General features: G+C 35.5%; 1 protein-coding gene across 3 annotated transcripts in view; it reads right to left on the reverse strand.

Moving 5' to 3' along the window:
• Window positions 1-24,771, reverse strand: part of MAGI2 (membrane associated guanylate kinase, WW and PDZ domain containing 2) — a 1,409,833-nt gene that overhangs the window by 498,630 nt on the left and 886,432 nt on the right. For all 3 annotated transcript variants that reach the window (XM_053668925.1, XM_053668924.1, XM_053668923.1), the window contains exon 4: window positions 1,393-1,605. In XM_053668925.1, coding sequence (XP_053524900.1) covers window positions 1,393-1,605 — 213 coding nt within the window. The remainder of the gene's footprint in view (window positions 1-1,392; window positions 1,606-24,771) is intronic.

A 24,771-nucleotide genomic window follows, 5' to 3' on the forward strand; every position in this document is an offset into this window, starting at 1 on the left:
ATAGTACCTAGCTAATAGGACTGTTGGAAGAATTAAATGAACTAATACGTATAATGAGCTTAGGGAGTTCCTAGCACACAGTGAGCAACCATACAAAGTTAATTTTTATATTATTACTATTAGTATAAATTTTTTGTAATGGAATAAAGTTACCTCAGTAAGGTCTGTTCACTCTTCAAATGTCCTTTATTGATTACACTATTTATGTTCTTGAACTGATATATGATGTTAATTGCTGTAATAGGATCTTAGTTGGTATAGGGCAGTGTTAACTAAAATTTAAGCAGCAGTTTTCTCAACATTGTTAGAAGTGTACTATATTTGGTGCCTGTGTAAAGGAGAAAACAGAGGCAGGACAAAGACCCTGTTTTGGAAAAACATGTGTTAAGTATCAAAATGTGAAGAACTGGTTGAATGTATGTGAAAGGAGGACAAAGAAAATCGGATGTTTACAGTGAATAAACATAAAGAAAGACAAAGACATTTCGAGAATGGGAATTGCCAAAAGATTTCAAATAAGGGATAATGGACCAATTTTCTGGAATGGGACTGCTTTATACATGTGATATGAATGATCATAAATTAAAGAGATAACAAGTCTTTTCCCTGTTCAAGTGCAAGTGTGTTCAAAATGTCAATGTATAAAAATGCATTCTCTACATTGCCAGACAGGATGCTAAGAGTGGGCAGATAAATATATGGGCATTATACAGCTGTAGTCATTTTGAAGACTGCTTTGATTGAAGTTGTTAACTAAATCACATGATACAGCCTCTATTTACAGATCTGTGGGTACAGTAAGATTTTTTTCCTTACCCAAGGACATGCTTATTGATTTTTGAGAGAGAAGAAGGGGCAGAAAAAGAGAGGGACAGAAACATCAATGTGAGAGAGAAACATTAATTGGTTGCCTTTCATAGACACCCCAACAGGGGACCAAATCAAAAGAGAAGCATGTGTCCTGACTGGGAATAGAACCCAAGACTTTTCAGTTTATGGGACAACACCCAGCCAACTGAGTCACTTCAGCCAGGGCTAAGTACAATTTCTAAGGATAGCTTTTATGTAATATAATTAACAAAGACCTCAGAACTTGATACAGTCATACTGATAACTTGTAATGCCTTCTAAGAGGTTTAAATTATTCAATGTATTGCCTTTAATGTTATATAAGTGAAACAAAAAGTTGAAGAAGCTGATGAATTGCTTGATACATCGAAATTAAAACTAATAAATTGGATACAAGAATCATGTCCTTTCCATTTGATATAATCTCCCCCTCAAGAAAATTGTAAATATATATATGTATATGTACATGAACATATTGAAATAACATATATTTAGTTACATCTATAAGAGCTGATGAACCTACAGCAAATGCAAATGACTAACCTGGTGTTACTACTCCATTCCCATTGACCACAGGCCTTTCTTCCTCTTCCTCCTCAGGAGGCTCTATACTTGCTTTCTCCATGTTGCTCACTGATTTATTCCTCTTCCGTTTTCCTTCAGCACTTGCAGTGGCTCCTGGAAGAATCTGGTCTGTCACATTTAATAATAATGGTGCTGGTTCTGCTGGAGGCTTTGGAGTGCCGTAGTAATTGTCTGCAAACGATAAAAAACACTATGGAGTTAAAATTTTTCCTACTATTACTTGTAAAAAGTGACAAACTTGTATCCTGTTTTATGCCCATATACATTATAGTATACACACACATCTATGTTTTTTAATGTTCTTAATTTTCATTTGCTGCTTCTGTTATATTGAGCTTTAGTGCTTAAAGACATAGATCTCCCTTCATTCCCAACTTTGCACCAAACCAAAATGTAGTCCTATGTGTTACTCTGATATGGAACAGGGCAACTTCAAAATTATTTAAATTTTTTTGATAACAGGCCTTGATTATAATCTTTTAAAAAATAATAAAGTAATAAAGCCTGAATAAGGGTAAGTACATCTTTTATTTTTTGTCTTTAGCAAATCTCACAACATTCTGGAAAGTCAAGGCACATTGTGCTTTTCTCCAGCTTTCCAAGGGCTCTGGTTGTTGTCCTTGATGTGCATGGCATCCTGCTCAGAGCTGTTAACTCCCGCCAGTGTGGTGGTCCTGTGTCTACCAACAATGGGCCTGCTGCACACATCATTCTTCAGATTACCACATCCCTTTTCTTATAGCTCCAACACCCAAGCCATGAAATCATTTGTTTCTCCCATTAATTTAAGAGGAGTTAAAGAAGGAGTATTCATTCATCTAGTGTGGTAGGAAGGGTGGAGATGGGCAGCCAGGTGGAGAGGACTGGTAGCAAGGTAGTGGCTGGAGAACTGGGTGGGGAGGTGGCTAGCACAGCAGGCAGTCCCACATTTGTGTGCAAATAAACCAGGAGGAACAACTGGGGAGTGAGACAGACCACACAACCCAGGGTTCTAGTGGAAAGGTAATAAAAGTCTCAAAATTTCTGACTGATAAAAGCCTGTGAGGGTTGAGCTGGCGGGAAATTCTCATACTCACTGGTGAGTTCACTGGACAGACCCACAGGGTCCTAGAATGCACACAAACCCACCCACCCAGGAATCAGCACCCAAAGGGCCCAATTTGCTTGTGGGTAGCAGAGGAAGTGATTGAAAGTCTTCTAAGCAATTGGCATTGTTCCCTCTGGGACCCCTCCCTCACATACAGCAATGCAACACAGAGATGTGGGTTGTCCAACCCTGGTGAATATCTAAGGCTCTGCCCTTTATCACTTAACGGGTGCACCAAAACAAAAAAAAAATGGCCCAAATGAAAGAACAGATCAAAGCTCCAGAAAAAATGCAACTAAGTGATGAAGATATAGCCAACCTATCAGATATACAGTTCAAAACACTGGTAATCAGGATGCTCGTAGAATTGGTTAAGTATGGTCACACAATAGAGGAATAAGTGAAGGCTATGAAAAGTGAAATAAAGGAAAATGTACAGGGAGCCAACAGTGAAGGGAAAGAAACTAGAACTCAAATCAATGGTTTGGACCAGAAGAAAGAAATGAACATTCAACCAGAACAGAATGAAGAAACAAGAATTGAACAAAATGAGGAGAGGCTTAGAAACCTCCAGGACAACTTTAAATGTTCCAACATACAAATCATAGGGGTGCCAGAAGGAGAAGAGGAAAAGCAAGAAATGAAATACTTATTTGAAGACATAATGAAGGAAAACTCCCCCAATCTGGCAAAGAAGATAGACTTTTAGGAAGTCTATAAAACTCAGAGAGTCCCAAAGAAGTCGGACCTAAGGAAGCACACAGCAAGGCACATCATAATTATGTCAGCCAAGATTAAAAATAAGGAGAGAATCTTAAAAGCAGCAAGAGAAAAGGAGATAGTTATCTACAAAGGAGTTCCCATAAGACTCTCAGCTGATTTCTCAAAAGATACCTTGCAGGCAAGAAGGGGCTGGAAAGAAGTATTTGAAGTCATGAAAAGCAAGGACCTACATCCAAGATTGCTCTATACAGCAAAACTTTCATTTAGAATGGAAGGGCAGATAAAGTGTTTCTCAGATAAGGTCAAGTTAAAAGAGGTCATCATCACCAAGATCTTATTATATAAAATTTTAAAGAGACTTATTGAAAGGAAAAGAAGATCAAAAACCGTGAACAGTAAAATGACAACAAACTCACTATCAACAATTGAACCTAAAAACAAAGACAAACTAAGCAAACAACCAGAAGAGAAACAGAATCTCAGAAATGGAGATCCTATCAAGGGTTATCAGTACAAAGTGGGAAGGGGAGAAAGGAGGAAAAGGTACAGGGAATAAGAAGCATAAATGGTAGGTACGAAATAGACAGGGGGAGGTTAAGAACAGTATAGGAAATGTAGAAGCCAAAGAACTTATATGTACAACCCATGGACATGAACTAAAATGGGTGAAAATGCAGGTGGGAGGGGGTGTGCAGGGAGGAGGAAAATAAAGAGGAGAAAATGGAACAACTGTAATAGCATAATCAACAAAATATATTTTCTTTTTTAAAAAATATATTTTATTGATTATGCCATTACAGTTGTCCTGTTCCCCCCCTTCATTCCCCTCCACCCTGCACACCCTCTCCCCCACCATTTCCCCCTTTTGTTTATGTCCATGTGTCACAAGTTCTTTAGATTCTGTATTTCCCATACTATTCTTGCCCTCCCCCCCCGTCTATTTTCTACCTATCATCTATGCTACTTATTTTCTGTACCTTCTCCCCCTTCTCCTCCTCCCACTCCCCTGTTGCTAACCCTCCATGTGATCTCCATTTCTGTGGTTCTGCTCCTGATCTAGCTGTCCTCTTAGTTTGCTTTTGTTTTAGGTGTGGTTGTTAAAAACTGAGTTTGCTGTCCTTCCACTGTTCATATCTTTTATCTTCTTTTTCTTAGATAAAATATATTTTCAAAAAAGAACACAGTGTATTTTTTCTTTTTGAAATCAATGTTATACTTTTATCAACTTCAAACTCACATTGTTGTTTTTGGTCAATTAATTGAATAACTTTTTGCATTCATCTTCTTATTCATTAAAATATTTATTTAGTACAGACTTTATACCTCCATTATCTTTGAGAGAAAATGAAATGATGGATAGAATACAATACTGTCTTCCAGAAGATCAAACATTAGGGATGAAGCAGAGGCACATTGACATCAAGCAGATCAGTGTTAATAGGATCTAGGATTAAGCACTGCAGTCAGAGAGGAGGAAGCCCGCACTTCTGCACAGGCCACTGAGAGCACCTGGGAAACCTGTACTCTGACAGAAACAGTACACAGCTAGAAGTCATGAGTTCCAGACCTGGTTTTTCGACACAGCTACAATTCAAATAAATGACTTAACCTAAATAGAGCAAATTTCCTTTATAAATTGGGAATAGAAAAACATAATCACCTGTGTTTGGGTTGCAAACAACCAAAACCTACTTTAATTAAGTTAAAGTAATAGGGACATACTGAAAAGACAAGCGATGGTTAGTTGGAGAAGAGGCTGAAAAACCTTGGGGAAAATGGGCAGAAACAAAACAGTCCAGGTGGGACACCCAATTTGTCTCCACTGGCCCTGGACACTGAAAGCCCAGCTGGTCCCACTGCCAAAGGCACAGCCTAGGTGGGAAGGATCTCCAAGCTCGTCTCAGGGACTCTGGTTCACTCATTCCCAGGAAAAGTCTCAGGCAGGGTTGTCTCATTGGCCAAGCCTTGCTCATGGGAGAGCCCTTGAGCTGTCAAGTTAGGGCAAGACAGCGGCTGGTTTCGTTTGATTCAGGAACACAGAGGCAGAGCTCTGCCCTCATCCATTTTATCTCAGGACTCTCCTAGAGTAGAAATGACCAACATCCATTACACTTGTCCACCTCACGTGGTTGTTGTGAAGATGAATGTACGAGGAAGAGCTTCCTAAACTGTAAAATTGCAGGGGGTTTAGTGGTAGTGTAAACTGCACGCTGGCACGAAATTAGCTACTATTTTGCTAGCTGTGCTGCTAATGTTGTTGCTCATTTTCATAGATAGTCACAGTAAGAGTAATACAAGGGAAACACAGTATTACCATGTAAAGTGATTCTTACGCATGTAGAACTCTTATGCAGAAGTCTGCAAAGTGAATGATACACATTTTGCTAAAGGTTACTTTCGAATTTGATTTAGCGTATTTAAAATGAACCAGACCTTTAAATGTAATGAACGAATTCTGAGCAAACAAAAACTGCTAGTTGCTCCCTAGAAGTCTGTTAGGGTATTTCAGCATCCATAAGGGCTAAAGCCATTATCAGTCACTGCTGCGCTTGCTATGCTTTCTACAGAATCTCATTACTCCCTTCTTATCTAATAAACACAGGTTAAACTAGTACATAACCCTACATACCCCAATGAATAATATAATTTCAGCAGGTTTTTTTTCAGTTTGTCTTTTATGGTTTAAATTGCCCTGAAGTAGAAAGTGAACCTTTCAGTAATAAGAAATAAATGCACAGCTCAGGCTAAACATAAATATTAAGTCATAGACCTTGTTGAATTTATATTGCTAAATTGGGCATTAGGTGATAATTATACTAATTGGCATGTCATGTGATTATAAGTTACACATCAATATGGTATTTCTAAAATTAATACTTCAGATTGAATTTAGAGATAAAATAGTATGAATCATTAGTTATGATTATCTTTATTAGCAATAATAATAATGATGATTTAAAGGGGCACAGAAATAACCCATATAGTTACTACACTTGAGATACATAATTCACGGAGAATAGTGTTTTACCACAAACACAACACACAGAATAAAAAAGCTACAAATACCTACATCAACTTGAAGAATCAGCCAGGTAGTCAGGTAGTTAAGTCCTGTAATGGTTCCCTGATGTAACTCTAAACTCTATAGAAATCCATATACTAAGGTGGTGTGCCTTTTTTCATGTGCAAAATTAAGTAAATAAACACCAAAACAATTTTTAAATATAATTTGGATATACTTTCCCATTAATAATGAAGTGCCTCTATGCATAGTGCCAGCATTTAGTGAATCTAGATCTCAAAACACCATAATAATATGGTGTAATGTTCAACAGCACAGATCATTATGAGATAAAACTGATTTTGAATCCTATGCTCCCTAATCTGGTTTCTCTCTATACATCGATTGAATTAAGTGGGAATGTGGGGCTATAAGATGACTAAAGTCACAAATGCATCTCAACTACTACTATTAGTACCATCGTCACACCTCAGTTTACTGAGCTGGACACTGTAATGGGCATTTTAACTAGGTACTCTTGAATCAAATGAGGATTACAATAACTCTTACTTCCCAATGCTGTTATAAAGATTAATGATAACAAAGGGATAAGCACTCAATATACGTTGGCTAATTTTGGCATTTATTCATCATGACACATCATAAAGTCATTCTGGCTCTGCAGTTAAATAAAAATGAAAGCTTTACAAAATTAAACTATAATATTTCCTAATATCATACAGGAAGCAAGTGGAAAACCTGTATCTGTTTGACTTAAGAACTCGTCTCTTTTCAAAATACTAATATTGACTCTCAAAAGGAAAGTGTGAGGAAACTTGCAACTTGTCCAGAGCTTCCTGATGCCAAAGGACTTCAAACCCACAGCCAATGAGCACACCTGTATCAGTTTCAAGAGGGGAAAGGTAACAATTACTACCAAATCATGAGGAAGGGACACATTTAAGGGGATTTTTTCCCCTCCTCTCTTCCAAAAATGTGTGTGTGTGTTTGTGTGTTTGAGCTATGGAGTAGAGATATAGGATTTTCTACCCTACTTTTCAGCGAATACATTTCTACTTGAAAAGAATGATCTACTCATGAGCAGTTTCATATAAAATTCACTAACTTTGTTGTTGAGTATGATGGAAAAATAGAAATGATTTCTAAAATTGTTCATTTATTTTTATTATAATTAGAATGATCTATAAATCTACACAATCTCATTTTTAATCAATGCCTATAATATATAGAAACAATGATTTGAAGTACTAAGCATGATTTGTTCTTCAGCTTTTTAGGTATTTAAAAAATGGATTTTTTAAAATATAAATATACAATTATTACAAAGCAAAACAGGGTAAAGAAACCATTTCTGACATTACAAAACTTTCTAAGAATTTGAATAAAAAGAATAGTCTATAAAACATCAATAATTTTGTAAAAATAAAAAATTCAGTAGTCATTTACACTGGACACTGGTACGCTGATGTCTTTCCAAAGCAGAGGAACTAGACACCTTTCATTGTTATAAACTGAACCTGCCTGGGAAAATCCTTGGACATTCTAAACCATTATCCACTTTTACGGAGACTCATTCCTATATCATCCAAAAGAGATAACAAGACAATAGCTTTCTAAGTAACTTCTCATGAATTACACTTGCAGACTATCATGGAATCACTCCTTTGCCTTGTTAGACCATGTAAGTTTTTCAAAAAGCTGTAGCCTGTTTTAAAATTAATATTTTTGACTTTCTTCTGACCCTTCTCAGTTTAATTTCCCCTGCACTGTTTTTAATGGTAAAGCTAAAGGGAAGAAAGGAATAGGAAATTATTTCATTGAACTGTTATAAATTGTTCCCCTTTTTTGTACCTCTACTGTTAACTAAAGGGTAATAGATACCAAAATATTATTTTCTAAGATGCAACATACTCTTTATGCCTAAAGCTGTGATATTATGAAAAAAAGAGAAAAAACACTAAAAACTGATTTATACCTAAGGATATATAAAATTCTAGTAGTAAACTTATTTCCAACAATTTCTTTCTCTTTAAACCTGGTTAGGTTTCTTGATGGACCCATATGATTTATTATTTAGCTCATTTTGTTTTTTAAGTAGTAGACTCAGATGCTGACTGCTTTTTAGTCCTTTGGGGGTATAATAATAACATGTATAAGTTTTACATCAAATAACCATAGATCTTTCCAAATAGTACGAAAGTAGAGATGGGTTTTAGAAAGGTAATATTCTTGTCTTCAACATACCTCACAGATTAAGGTCTTGACCCACATTTCTTTCAAATATTCTCAGTGCTTTTATTCTTATTTTGGTGACCAAAAAGAAGCAATTTAGTAGAAGAGATGATTGCAAACAGGGGTTTGGGCTTGCAGACAGCACAGCCCTCTGCTGGACCCCAGAGAGCTTAAGAAAATGTCTTTGTGTTAGAAACAATGTGCGGCAAAATTTAAGAGGTTGAAAAATCTCACCTTTTATTTTTGTGTTTTTACAGTTTTATAAATGGAATGTATAGATTTATTCTGGGCCTCCTTAATGGCCCCTGAAAATTAACTCTGACATTCAACACAGAGAAGGGATTAAGAGCTCCAGATCCAGTCACGATTAATTGTTAGAAACTTGCAAGATCATAAGTAAACAATAATTTTATACACTTCAGAGATTTAGATTTTTATAATAGAAACAGGTATTCATGAGAGGTTTCTAAATTCAAACATTAAGACATGTTAAAGATATTACACAAAGGACAGTAACGAGTTAAAATGAGCACAAAAATCATCGTAACTCTGGTCAGCCACGGCAAGAATCAGTCATATGGCTACAGAATTAGTAAGTTAGAAACTCTATAAATAAAAAACAAAGTTGGTAAATGTAACCTAGAAATATTTTACTTTTCTAAAATTATACTCCTTACATGAAAATAAGACCCAGAGTCTCACATTAGAATGCTTTTGGTCAATTGACTGACAGCTGTTTTTGGAAGCAGCTCTGATATTATACTTAAATTTGGTCTCCCCACAAAAGGTATCATTTCCTCATCATGTCATAGGTAGTTGGTAGCTGCAAACCAAGATTAAAAAACTCTCTGACCTCAAAAAGATAATGTCTTTTTCTCTTGTGGTAAAAAGAGTTTCTCTTATATGTCCCAGGAATAGGAAAAATAGCCAAAATGACCTTTTGTGACTGATACTTGTACCAAACAGCAAATTTTGTGAAAGTTCATTGAATGTGCCTTTCATAGTGTGCACAGTTATGTAAACAATATGAAAGTTTCTGTTTTTTTCACATCTGGAATTGATTTAAACCTCACCTAAGAATGTCAAGTTTATTTTAAATTAAATGAATGATGTTTCACAGTATGATCCCAATGAACTACATTCTAAAATTTACTATCTTCAATTTTCCATTAATATTCTTCAGAATTTATGTAGATGTTTTAATCTGACTAGCATTCTCTTAACTGTTGGTAAGTTGTCAATAGTTTCCTTTGGGCATTCTCACTGAAGTTTTGTTTATTCATGTTAGCAAATGTGGACAGGCACAGGACAAATCTTCCCTAAATGTAACTGTCCACACACTGGCTATGACAGATGGTTCGCTTATTTAAAAAAAATTAGATACCTTTCCTTAAGTGAGTTTCTCCTTCAGGAATTATTCAGAAAAGTTTAAAATATTTCCCACCTGTGCCAAATAACATACGTAAAGAAATTATGCAACCAAATCCTCTACAGAACAGAAAAATGTATGATTTTCAATGTCAGATATACAACCTGCTTTCAAAGTAAGCATTTGACCATTACAATAATACTAACATAAAAAATTTTACAAGCTCAATTCATAAACATATCATATTTAAATAATGTTAAATTCTATAGAACAGCACTTTCTAGTAAAAATATAATGTGATCCACAAATAGAAGCCACATATATAATTCAAAAACTTTCTAGTTAGTCACACTAAAAAGCAAAAAGGTGCCCTGGTCAGTGAAGTGAGGCAAAAAGCATAAAGGTGCTGGTGTGGCTCAGTGGACTGAGTGCCTTGTGGTTCCCAGTCAGGGCACAGGCCTGGGTTGCAGGCCAGGTTCTCAGTTGGGGGAGTGTGAGAGGCAGCCAATCGATGTTTTCTCTCACACACTGATGAATGTTTTCCTCCCTTTCTTTCTTTCTCCCTTCCACTCTCTCTAAAAATAAATAAATAAAATATATTAAAAATAAAAAGGTAGAAGTTATTATAATAATATTTTACTTTACCCAATATAACCAAAGTATTATTTCAATACATGATCAATACAAAAAATATGAATGTAATATTTTCACTTTTTTTTACTAAGTCTTTAAAACCCAACATATAGTTTACACTTAAGCACATCTTAATTTGGTCCAGGCTCATTTCAAGTGTTAAATAGCCATATGTGACTAGGGGCTACTACACTGGACAGCACAGTCCTAGATAATACCTTTTATCAAACAACATTTTGGGTCACCATATTATCACCTGAGTGACAAATTTTTCTCATAGACAATAAAGTGAAAATCTCCACTTAAATGACTGAGAAAACTGACTAAACAACAAAACATGATAAGATTTAATGTGACATTGTGTCAACGACATTTCTCTTGTTTAATTGCTTTGCTGCACTGAGTGTATTAAAGTATTATTAATCACCCAACAGATCTACATTCCTTATCAACTCTCATCCATCCTGATCACTTTATCTCATCTCTACTTGAAAAATCTACTTTTGAGTTTATTATTAATTATAAGTTATGAGGTAAAAAAAAAGAAGAAATATTTCAATTAAATAATGTGAATATAAACTTGTGTGAGTAACCCGTCCTTATATTCAGTAGAGAGGGGAATTGTTGGCTCATTGTATCAGTGTAAAAACAGAGAAAGTATTCATATTTTTTGTCTCCCTTCTTATTATCTCTCTGGGAACACACTCTGATTTTGAGTATTCATAGTACTTAGTACCCAGTGCCTCATAGTTCTCTCATTAAGCTCCTACTTTCATACCTTATGGTAATAACAATTTCAATTTTCTTTTTCTTTTACACAGTATATGCGTCTCATTGCTAACTTCCTTTGGGTCTTGCTAAGTGACTGGCTCACCATTCTCATAAACTAAACTAAGATACCAATGATACTAAAGATACTAAGATACTAAAATTGTCTCAATGTGTCCCACATAGTATTTGCATTTTAACACAGTATTTAAAATTTGAATGCAAAAGGCTAGTCATGAAATTTGGGCTGTAATTGGTCCATTTATTGGGGGACATATTTTTCAGAGGAACCTTTGGTGCTCTCAAATCACAATGAAGATGTTTTCCTCTCAAATCACAGTTGGTAGTCAGGGTACCTGGTGTGGTACATATGATGACCCTTGGGGAACCCATGCAAAATGTTAATGCAAAAATTTTTGGAAAACAAAACTGAGGCTAAAATAATTTGTTACAATCCCAAGCCATGAAAAAATTTATGTCTACTTTTATAAGTGGAAATCATTTGCAATTGTGTTATTAATGTAATTAATTAAGTTTTTAATTGTCTGGTGAGTTAAGTGCTTAAAAGACAGTCCCTTCATGGCTCAGTAAATAAGGAAGTGGTATAAAATTTTCATCAGTTTTAAAATGGGCATGCATACAAAGCTCAGTGGATTCCCGTGATACTAATCTTGAATAAATACACTTCTTCAAAAACTGATAAAGGAAACTGAAACTTTCAAGGAGGATATTATTTTCTCACATAATATTTATGGCTTATCATATAAGTTTCTTCTCTCAACAGTGCTATTAACTATGACACTATGAAATTACTAATAAATTAGGAAACATTTAAGATTCTTTTGTCAATGATTTCCAAGTACAATACCCAGGGAAATTCTGATTACTCTTAATTTGATTGTTGGTTAATGACTAAAGAAATTTGTCAAGTATCTAATTTCTAATCCTTGATTGTTAATAAAAGTCAGAAAAACAATATGAAACAATTTTACTTCTACTTAGAAAATTTGTCTGCTAGATTTCTCCCAGCATGTCCTACTTGGATAGGCTCTGCACACAGTCAGAGAGTCTTGCTTCTGATTGAGGTTCCACCACTAGCTTCTTCAAAGGCCTTGGGTTAGACATTAGACTCTTCTGAATCTTAGTTTCCTCACTTGTGAATTGACGAAATTGAGTCAGAGTTCTAAAAATTATGCAATAAAAATTTTAAACAATGTAATGACAAAAGGTTATATTTCCTTGTCAGTGTATTAGAAAGTCCTGAATGAATATTAAATAGAGGCTGATAAACTGTAGTTAAAAATTTAATTACTTGAGAGCCTAAACTCATTTGCTTTTTCATCAGAAACATGGAGAACTCATTCATTTACTCATACACACACACACACATTTAACATTCTTTCCCAGGAAAGTTGTGGTTACACAGTATTTCCATTTTTGTTATAAGCCTTTCATTTACATCCATTCCTGTTGGTGAATTAGATAGTCCCTAAGTATATCCCTCAGATGATGTGAACTATGATTACTCTATGGAAGACCATATATGAAGTACTTCAACTTTTTATGTAAGTACATGTGACACTTTAAAATTTTATATCTGTTTTAGAGAGTCAACATTTTCATTGTGATCATCTTACATCTGTGAGACACGAACTCAAATCCTAAATGATAGAGTATGGTTAAAGTCAATAGCAATTTAGATGTAAGTAGAAGTAATTTATAATCCTGGAAGAAAATTAACAACTCAAAAGGCTGAAGAAAGTAAGTTTTTGGTACCTAATTGTAAACTTTTGTTTGTATAATGCTAGCAAGAGTTGAATAGTACAGTTTTTTTCTCTGAATCAATACACTCACAACCTATTAAAATAAACCTCATGACAAAACCCCCCAAAACCTGTCAGAATCACTGATACTTTATATCTAAAACTCTAGAGACCAACCATAAAGATACATGTTTTATTGAGGTACAATAAATACTCATACTTCACAGATTTTTACATTATAATTTTGCCTTTCATATTATCCTTCTCATTCTGTAGTAAATTATGAAAGTACCAGAAATAAGCTTATTGTAGAAAAATTATTATATTAATGAAGAAAGATAAAAGTAGAGGGAGAAACGTGTGGGTCAAAACAGAATCAGAAAATAAATGGAAAGAAAATAATAAGAATTAAGGAGAAGGGGGAAGGGGGGAGAATTGAAGGGAAAGCTGGAAAGGAAGCAGATGAGGAACAGTGAAATGAGGACGAAGAGGGGCACTGTGATGTACCCTTCCATGAGGCTGTAGAGTTCCAGTGTGATTCCTAAGGTGGCATTCTGGCCCAAAGTCATGCATATGTGGCCATTTATCACCACCTAATAGCTGATAAAGTACTAAGATACACTGTGGAATACGACAGGCACTGGCCACATCTGGCCATTGAGGACTTAAATATGGCTGGTTTGAATTGAGATATAAAATCCACACTAGATTTCTAAGACTGAGTACAAAACAAAGGTAAAGATCACAATAATCATTTTTATGTTGATCACATGTCAAAAAGATAATGTTTATATTGCATAATATTGTAATTCCTAGACTAATTTTTCTGAAAAAAAATCTCAATAGCTTGTCAATTATAGGTAGCAAGCTATAATATCCACAACTAATAAGAGTGGGTGAAGGTGAGGGTTAAGGGTCAATTCAGAAGTCCAGGACAGTAACAGATACTTGGTGGATAAGAGGCTCAGTCAGGAAGAAGGTACAAGGGTTACCAGGGGGATTGAGACTTTCATCAGTTGAGCAAACCAATGACAGCTGAGTGGTGGACAAGGTGAGAGGTTATTATATATCAGTTATTCTTCCATTCATTCATTCAGTAAATATTTATTGAGAGCCCACTATGTACCAGGCATGGATAATCTAAAGGCACAATAGTGAACAAAACAAGTAAGTATCATTTTTTAAAAGATTTTATTTATTTATTTTAGAGAGAGGGGAAGGGAGGGAAAAAGAGAGGGAGAGAAACATCAGTGTGTGGTTGCACTGATGCACCCCATCAAGCACCCCCTACTGGGGACCTGGCCCACAACCCAGGCATGTGCCCTGAATGGGAATCAAACTCTTTGGTTCACAGGCTGGAACTAAATCCACTGAGCCACACCAACCAGTGCACAAGTAATTATCTTCGAATTTTACCTCCCACTGGGGAGATAAATATTAAATAATCACACAAATATAAAATCATAAGCTGATAAGTGATATAAAGGTTAAGTAGTATTGTTCTAAGAACTCTGAGAAGAGTGCAAGTTAGGTTTGTTAAGGGGGAAAAATGGAGCTGTGATTGAACACCCAGGTCCCTCTTTCCCTTTGGGACAAAATATTTCTGGATCAATACAGATTTTTAGAAAATGCATGCGGCTTTTCTAATAATAAGAAATAAAATGTTCCCACAGTTCCTGTAAAGTGTTCCAAGGACTTCTCTGAAGGTCAAATGGCTGAACTAAATGGAATTTAATATGTGTGCTCTCCCAAAATACAAATCAATTTGCTTATAATAATACCTAATTGCAAAATTTCTTCTAATTAGTTAAGCAGATAAGTTCCCCTTTTGTCTATTTAACTTAAGACATGGTCTATGTTGTAAAATGCTTCAAACATTCCTGTAACTCAGAGACTATGTGGTTTAAAGTCTGAAGTTTGATTTTTGATGATATAAAACTAACTGAAGGTAGAAGTGATGGCTGGTTTTCCGTGAGAATTGACTGCCTCCCCACTTGGTACTATAGCAGTGTGGTCTTTGTTTCCACCGTGATTACCCGTGGGGCCTAGTCATTGCTTTTTTCTGACAGTGGGAATGGGGGTGGCGTCACTTCTCTATGGCATTGATGTCTAAATTTAGATTAGAAAGCTGAGTAGAATCAAATAAAGATCAAGGGATATAGGAAGGAAAAGCATTCCAGGCTGATGGAATATACATGCAAAAGCCCTGATTCTAAAGGAAGGCTAGGTTCTTGGAAGAACTAAAAGGACAACACAGTGGCTGATGCTGACAAAGAGGGGAAGCTCTGAGGTTAGACATCATATGGAGTCTAAAAGGTTCTGTTAAAGATTTGGGTTAATTTTGAAAAAACTAAAGGGAATCCATTATAGGTTTTAAAAGTCAACTATATTTAAATTAAAAATATATTAACATTTAAAAGGCATTCAGATTTGTTTTTAGAGTAGATCAGCAGGCTGCAGCATGTAGAATAAACTGGAAACAGCAAGAGGGAAAATGTTGAGGTCGGTGAGGGGTCTGGAACAGGAGTGCAGTCATGGGGGCTTGGGCTGGTGGAAGGTGATGGGCAGGGGAACAATGGGACTCAACTGGTTCACCAGAGGAAATTAGGAGCTAATATTAGCAACTTTCTTGAAGAACCTTAAGTCCTTCCATCATGATTTTTTTAACAGGAAGCTAAACAATAAAACAAACAAGCAAGCAGAATAAAAACAAAGACACTGAAATAGAGAACAAGGGGACAGTGACCAGAGGGGAGAGGGAAGGGAATTTAAGGGGGAAAAAGGGGAGGGATTTGGAGGAACAAGTATGAAGGACACAGGGATGAGGACTGGGGGGGAGGAAATGGGAGGGAGGTGGGGAGCACAGGGCAGAGGGGCCTGGGATGGGAGAAATAGACAAAAAACTGTACTTGAAAAAATAACTAAATAAAATAAAAAAAGAAATCAGTTCAGAATTTAAAAAAAAAGAATTATTGAACATCTTTTCATGTGTCTCTGGATCCTCTGTATGTTCTCCTTGGAGAAGTGTCTGTTCAAGTTCTTTGCCCATTTTTTAATTGGGTTAGTTGTCTTCTTAAGTGAAATCATGTGAGTCATTTGTATATTTTGAAGATTAAACCTTTGTCTGAGGTATCATTGGCAAATATGTTTTCCCATACAGTTGGTTGTCTTTTTATTTTAATACTGTTTTCTTTAGCCATGCAGAAGCCTTTTATTTTGATGAGATCCCATTTGTTTATTCTTTCCTTTATATTCCTTGCTCTAGGGGACATACCAGTAAAAAAGTTGCTGCGTGGAATATCTGAGATTTTTCTGCCAGTGTTTTACTCTAGGATTTTAATGGTTTCACAGCTTATATTTAAGTCCTTTATCCACCTTGAATTTATTTTGGTGTATGGTATAAGTTGGTGCTCAAGTTTCATTTTTTTACACATAGCTGTCCAGTTCTCCCAACACCATTTGTTGAAGAGGCTATCTTTACTCCATTTTATGTTATTGCCCACTTTGTCAAATATTAATTGACTGTAGAGAGTTGAGTTTATTTCTGGGCTCTCTGTTCTGTTTCATTGGTTTATGTGCCTGTTTTTGTACCAGTACCAGGCTGTTTTGATTACAGTTGCCTTGTAATACAGTTTGATATCAGGTATTGTGATCCCTCCTACTTTGTTCTTCTTTCTCAAAATTGTGGCTGCTGTTCGGGGTCATTTATGGTTCCATATAAATTTTTGAAGTATTTGTTCTATGTCTGTGAAATATGCCATTGGTACTTTAATAGGTATTGCATTGAATCTGTAAATTGCTTTGGGTAGTATGGACATTTTGATAATGTTAATTCTTCTAATCCATGAACACGGTATATGTTCCCATTTGTTTGTGTCTTCCTTGATTTCTTTCTTCAGTGTTGTGTAGTTTTCTGCATACAGGTCTTTTACCTCCTTGATTAGGTTTATTCCTAGGTATTTTATTTTTCTTTTTGCTACATTGAATGAAATTTTTTCTTGATTTCTGCTTCTGCTGATTCATTGTTAGTATACAAAAATGCCTTTGATTTCTGGATATTGACATGGACAACAGCTAAGGGGGGTGGAAATGGGAGGGAGGTGTGGGAAGTATGGGGGGGTGGGCTGAGAAAGGAGTAAAAGGCAGAAAACTGTACTTCAAAAATAATTAAATAAAAAAGAGAACCACAAAAAAATAAGAATTATGGAACCAAGGTTCTAAATTTTCTCCTGATATTCAGAATTTCTTAATGAGATACTGTGGGCTGTCATGACCAAGCTGCAGTATGGTCACAAAACATTACAAAATTCTGTGAGTCTCAGTTTACCTTTAAAAAGTCTTCACCGACATGCAGGCACTAATGGGTCCTTATCAGAGTTTGTTTATACCTCTTGTTATAGCCCTCATGTTTTATTATATTTATTTGCTGCTTGCATAGTATTAGATTTTGGCTTCTCAGAAGAATCCATTTATCATTTAGTTTTGTTTTCCCAGCATCTAGAATAACATTGGCACACACTTGATACTGAATAAATGAATTTACATAGATAGACATCACATCCTGAAAAGAAGGGTGCAGCCCTGGCCACTGATTTTTGACTTGGGATCTTGCTAGAAATGCACATTCTCAGGTACTACTTTCCATCTCCTAATTGGAATCTCTGGGCTTGGGTCACTCCATGTCACTTTGATGCACATTACTGAGGACCATTGCTTTTGAGGATTGCCTCAGTGGGCGGTAGACTAGTCAAATGCAGTTAACAGACTTATAGATACAGAGAACAGAATGACAGCTGTCAGAGGGGAAGGGATAGGAAGGCTGGGTGGAAAAGGTGAAGGAATTAACCAAAAAAACACCCAAAACCCTATAGACAAACAACAGTATGGTAATCACCAAAAGGAAAGGTGGGTGGGGGAGATAAGAGAGGGTACAGTGGGGATAAATGGTGATGGAGGAAGACTTGACTTGGGGTAGCAATCACATAGTACAATATACAGATGATGTATTATAGTACTGAAACTCTGTAATATAATTTTATTAACCAATGTCACCCCCAATAAATTCAATAAAATAAATAAATCACACTACAAAAAAAATTTGGGCCAGTAAAAGTAGGATTTAAGTAACCAATTTTATTAGGATCTTCTTTCATTCCTTCTTCCAAATAACTTTTATAAAAGTTTCAGAATCATGTAGGTGTTTTATGGTGTTAAAGTTCTAATATGCAAACCAGCCTATGTTTGGGGTCAGCAAACTCTGTAAAGAGCCAGAGAGAAAATATTTTAGACTTTTAGGGGAATATGGTCTTTGTCATAAATACTCAGTTCTGCCATTGTAGCCTGCAATCAGCCACAAGTACACATAGATGAATGGATGTAGCTGTGTTCCAATAAAGCTGAATCTCAAAATTTGAATTTCTGGATCTCAAAATTTGAATTTCATATGACTTTCATATATGCAAAATATTATTCTTCTTTTGATTTTTATACTGTTTTGAATGTAAAAGTCATTTGTATTCTGTGGGTTGTGCAAAAATAGGTGTTGGAGTAGATTGGGCCTACACATGGAGATTGCCACCACTTTGTCTGTGTAATGATCAGTTATCAACACACAATTTCCCAGGGATAGATATTGACTCATTAATTGAGGATTTTATAGGTGCCCAGCAAAGAAACAACACAGATGAAGTGCTTGTATGTCAAAAACTTAAGAGTTCAGAGGAGAAAATATATCAAAATTAATTCAATAAAGAAGATAAAGGACACATCCAAATGCTGTAAGAGTAACAGAAAAACCTCCTTTAGGTAGGGTAGGTGAGAAAGATCTGTCTGAGGAGGTACTGTTTCAACTGAGACCAAAAACATGAGAACATGCCTATTGTATGAAAGGAAGAGGGTTACAGGCCAAAGAACAAAAACAATACAGTGGCTGGGACAGGAAGAGCTTGATGTATGTAGGAACTGACAAACATCAATGTGACTAAATCAGACTGAGCAGGGCGAAGAGGCGCAGGAATCAACTGGGAAGGCAAACAGAGCCTTGTTGGCCAAATCATAGAATTTGGGAAGGGTTTTACAGAGGAGAAATATGATTTTATTTAAGGGTTTAAATGGTTACTCATTCTTGCTGCTAAGTGAAAACAGATTGGGAGGGGAACAAAGGAAAAGGGAGATAGATGGTTTGGAGATCGGAGGAAGAGATTGTGCATAGGTGTATGTGTCACAAATGCCTGTCAGACATCATTAAAACTGGAATACTAATAACAGAAACCTCAATAAAACAAAATGATTTCCCAAGTCCAAAAAGATAATCCTATAATTGCAGGATTTAAGAAAACATTCAACACTAGAGAATCAGAGCAGCCTTTCGGAGGTCAATGAAATGCGATCTGATCTCAATACAAAACAAAATTTTCCAGGAAGAAAATAGAAAGCTTCATTCAGTATTTTTCATCATAAAAAATGATTTTTTTTATATGAATGTGGAAAAGAAAAAGAACTCTAAGTGGGTAGATAGGCCTCATGAATGAATGAGCTTTCATAGTTTACTGTTCATCACAGTGAACAGCTATTTCATCCAGCTCAGAAACGATATTTTTTATTACCAAAGGCATTTATTGAATAACACAAGCCTATTAGTAGATCTGTCTAAATTGATATTGAAAGGACAATTAAAACTAGCGCTAAGGCTACCACCACCTCTCAGTGTGGTGGGTTGAAATGTATTGAATGTCATATTTTAAAAAGGTATACTGTTAACATTGGGGCATAAACACTAATTAAAGTAATGACTTCATTCAGCAATTTCCTTTTTATGAGGACATTTGGATCAGGTTCTCTCCTCCACATAAAAGGGCAAATCCTTATTAATTTAGATGAGTGCCTCACAGGAATGAATACTAAGTGAAAACAATGCCACAGGCCAGGCCTACCATTTCTTCCTCATTAATCCACAACACTGGTTTAGTGATAACAAGATGAGAATATTTAAAAGATTTCATCTACAGTGGTTCACATGTTTCTATCAATCGTTCCCAATAACTGTTTTTGCTGAGAAACAAAAACCAAATTTTACATTTGGCAGTTTCATTTTTTTAAAAAAAGAGTATTGATAAAGAATATGGACAATGGGATTCAGTTCACACTTTTATTTAGAGATACTAGGAATCCAGTTCATTAACTAAAATAGATTGCACATTAAGTTTTATACTAATCAATAACATTGCTTAGGGAAAGAAAAAATTCTTACACCATTCTCCTACACTCATGCTATGAGCAACCAGTGACCTAAGTGTGACTACTATGAGTTTCGAGAAACAGTCTTTGTGCTTTGGGCTGGAGGCAGCCTGATGATATTCATGAATTACAACTCTTTCAACAAGAAACTTCGATGGCTGCAGGGACAGGAAATGAATGTGAAACTTTTCACCCCAAGGTCATGGGCTCCAATTCTGCCTAAACTGGTAGTGGCTGAAAGTTATTATCTCTAGATAGCTAGCTGTTCAGCAACAGCTGCAAAATGAATTGGTGGTTTCAGTGTAATTTGTAAAAGACAGGTATCTGTGTCAGGGACTTGTGATTACCTCATGCCCTAAGATAGATGATTTTAGACAGGAGTCAAGACATTGACTGAAAGGAGATATCTCACCACCTTCTAGACTTTACAAGTGGTCTTTTTAATATGGAAGAAGCCAAAAGTCTTTGGACAACTGGCAAGAGTGTTAACTGAAAGTTTGTCATTTGTAAGGTGGGGATACATTTACCTCTAACTACAGTCTCTCCAAATATCCATGCTTGTGTTTAAATAAGATGTCTCAGATTTTAATGACATGCTCAGAAGAATATTTATTAAAATAATTTAGACTCTTGCTACTCAAAGTGTGATCTGCAAACCCACAACCACAGCATCGCCTGGGAGCTGATAACTGGAAACTCTCAAGCCCACTCTGGACATATTGAGTCAGAATCTACACTTTAACAAGGTGCACAATGAAGTTTGAGGACTGCTATGTGTACAGCTGCTCATGGAACACAAAGTGCACTCAGCAACAATATACTGATGACAAAAAGACCTGAAGAGTGTTTATATAGGTTAATTTCATAATCTAGAGTTCTCTTGGACATTTGTATGACTTATGTTGCCCTTTAAAAAACCACCCCCCTATTTATTGTCTTAGTATCACCATCAGACTTTAAGCTCCTAGAAGGCAGAGATCAACTTGGCATTCTTTTTGAGGCCAACCAGGTTTTATCTATCAACTCATGGAACTTGGGATTGTATCTTCATCTCTTTCATGGTACATAATCTCATTCTCATGCAACACTATTTGAAACAGGTTGTGTTTATCTGAGAGACCTGAAGAGCTATCATGATGCCCAGAATCATTAACCAGCAGTAAACTGCTAAACCACCACTTAATGACATTGATGGTCAAGTGCACAATAAGAGTACGTTGTCCACTCCACTAAACCTGTAACTGCTACATAATTAAATACTTAGACCAATTTTTCAAATGGCTTTGTATAGAACATATTGCTGTTCAGTATATTTCATTAAATTTGTTCAACATAACACTGGGATATGTTATCTGGAATATATATAACATTTGGGTTATTTTGTTTCTATGAATGTTTATAGTTATTTCCCAACAGCAAGGCCAAAATACATAAACTTTTTGGTACAAATTAATCATTTAGTCTGATGTTCAACTGCTCTCTAGGATCTAAAGTTTCTATTCTAAAAAAATAATAATTTATTAAACATTTTCTCCAATACACATTTTATTGCCCTATTCAAATTATCCAAATAAAATGATTGTATGTTTGGGTTTTAAATGTTTTTTTATTTAATTCAATTTTATTTTTTTGTCAAAGGTTTTCTTTTTTAAAAAATATATTTTATTGATTATGCTATTACAGTTGTCCCATTTTCCCCAATTCATTCCCCTCCACTCTGCACATCCTCTCCCACCCACATTCCCCCCCTTTAGTTCATGTCCATGTGTCATAAGTTCTTTAGCTTCTACATTTTCCATACTATTCTTGCCCTCCCCCTGTCTATTTTCTACCTACCAACTATGCTACTTATTCTCTGTACCTTTTCCCTCTCTCTCCTCCTCCCATGTATTTCAACATGTTTTTGTTTTTTTAAGAAGATGATAAGACCAACACTATAAAACTATTCTGAGCACATAATGAAATGAACATGAACATTTTTTGTCATAAAATAAGTACCTTATGGACATTTGTCACTAATTTCCATTACTACTTCTACTACTACTTTTCTATTGCTACTACTACTGCTTCTATTTTTACTATAACTGCTATTTATCTTATTACTACAACTACCAATATTACTTCAAGTACAATATTGCTTTGAGATCACTGTGTTGAATACAAAATTTTTAGATAAGTAAACTATAAGATCCACTCATGTACAGTTTACCAGATAACATAAAAACATTATGGTTCAAATTAAAGAAAAACTTAAAATATATGTCAGTTTGTAGATATAATTATCTTTTCTCATAGTGCTAAAAATTCTCAATTATAGTTTAATCTGATCTTTTCTTTTGGCTTGAAAAATTAAACACTTCATTGTGCTGATTAGGACACTGCCAACATCTGTTACCCCTCATACTCTTTCCCATAATAGGAAAGAGGATCTTTTTATTCTGCCATTTGTAGTAGAGCCTCATCGCTGTCCTACCTAAAAGCAGTGTAACCTAGAATGAAGAATGTGACCCATGGATTAAGACAAACATGGGTTTAAATCTGGGCTCTGCCACATAGCAGTTATGTAACCCTGAGCCTGTTTATAACATCTGTAAAACAGGAATAACAATAGTACCTTCCAGATAGGGTTGTAGTGAAGATATTAAATGAGATGTGTGCTTTTGCATAGCACTCAACATTGTGCAATGGTCACATTAAGTAACTGATAAATGCTATTATTATGGCCTGCACCAAAAGTACTAAAAAGGGTGTAGAAATGTTTTTGCCCAGGGATCATGTTCATTTAATTTTATGCTAGTAGAAAACACCTTTCAATAGTCTGATTTTAGGAACTGTTGAACCCAGACTGCCTCAACTTTTTAGGGTTTCTGGTTTCTCACCTCCAGAATTGGGTTCTCTGGAGAACTCTGACTTATACAATGTCTTTAACTTGCTATGGACCATGGTAACCAATTGACTTCCTAATTCTTTTCTCAAGCTTATTAATTGCCTTCAGATTCATAATGGGACTTGACTGACAACTAGTCCAAATTCTCATTCCAGACATTCTAGTTACATCTGCTTTCCCAGTGTTCATTCAGGTTGTTTTTAACACTTCCAATGTTGAAAAGTTTACTATGTAATTAAACAAGTCATTCCGTTTCTGGATAGCCCTTAATTATGAGACACTTCTTCCTTCTACTGAACAAAAATCTTTGTTCCCTGTTACATAAAACTAATGGTACTGATTTTGGCTTTTGGAGCAGAACAAGTCTAAAGGCTAAATTCCACATGATCAAGCTTTAGGTTTTCAAGATTGCCTGTGTTGTGTTTATTTATGTCAAAATGTAGTGTTGAACAGAACTGAGATGGTGCTGAAGATATTATTTTACCAGTACTGAAAACAGTGGCACTATTGATTTCTTCTTTGATTTGGAAATCATCCAATCATTAAATAAATCTTATGTGACTATTTTGGGTTAGGTAGAAAGAATTCACTTTTGGTCCAACTTGTAAGATGAGATTGGTGAGAAAAATAGGATGGTTTACAAAATTTATGTGTCCCTTTACTATCCATGGATCTTTTAAACTTCAACTAAGTGAAGAAAAAGTTTCCTCCTCTCATTTTTTATAGAATGCTAATAACTTAAAAAAAACTTATTAGCATCTGTGTCTTACAAAAGTGGGCTTTCCCTTTTAGAAGCACAGTTTAACAAGGACTATCAAAGAGTAAGCAAAAATTCCTGGACTTTGAGAAAGAAAGAAGCTGACAAATGAGAGCTATCATGGAACTATCCATTAAGTATTATTATTAGGAGCTCATCTGGCACTCACAATTGGGCCTTGGTGTTCTCCTGTGAAACATCAACAATTTTATAGAACATCGACTTCTCCCAAGACCATTCTGTGACTGAATGCATCAAGAAAAATAGCCAGACCACTCTCTGCTGTATCTCTTCCAAACACAGCATTAGCCTTGCTTCATCCTTCTATCCTCTAGATAAGAATTATTTAGATACCCAATCAGAAAATCCTGCTCCCTCACAATATTGATCCAGAAAAAAGTCCCAATTCTTTGAGCCCTCCTCATTATCATCTAATGCAAGGCCACATTTTAAATCTTTCTATGGTCTGCACTCTCCCTAATTTCAATGAATCAGCAATATCTGAACCCTGCCCTCCTTTCAACTATAGGTGTGTTCCTGGTGATCTCAGCTATAAGGTGCTGATATCTTGTTATTGAAGTAACATGTAAAACAAAAAGGCTACCTGGGGTTTTACCAAGGTAAACCTTACTAGATATTTCTTGTGGCCTATAAAACACAAATATAACTAACCTATATACAATGATGTCAATTTGGACATTAAATCCTTTAATAAGGGCCTACCAAGAACTGAAATGATTCATTTACTGACAGGAATCTTGATTTTTGTCTTATCTACAGATTCACTCTTGACTTCCCTCAAAATAGAACTTTGGTGACTTTTGTTCAGGCACCAGTATTCTGAGCAAAACAGTTTTCAT

Source organism: Artibeus jamaicensis, unplaced genomic scaffold, assembly GCF_021234435.1.
Source record: "Artibeus jamaicensis isolate MK-2021 breed Jamaican fruit bat unplaced genomic scaffold, CSHL_Jam_final contig_518, whole genome shotgun sequence".
Taxonomy (NCBI): Eukaryota; Metazoa; Chordata; class Mammalia; order Chiroptera; family Phyllostomidae; genus Artibeus; species Artibeus jamaicensis.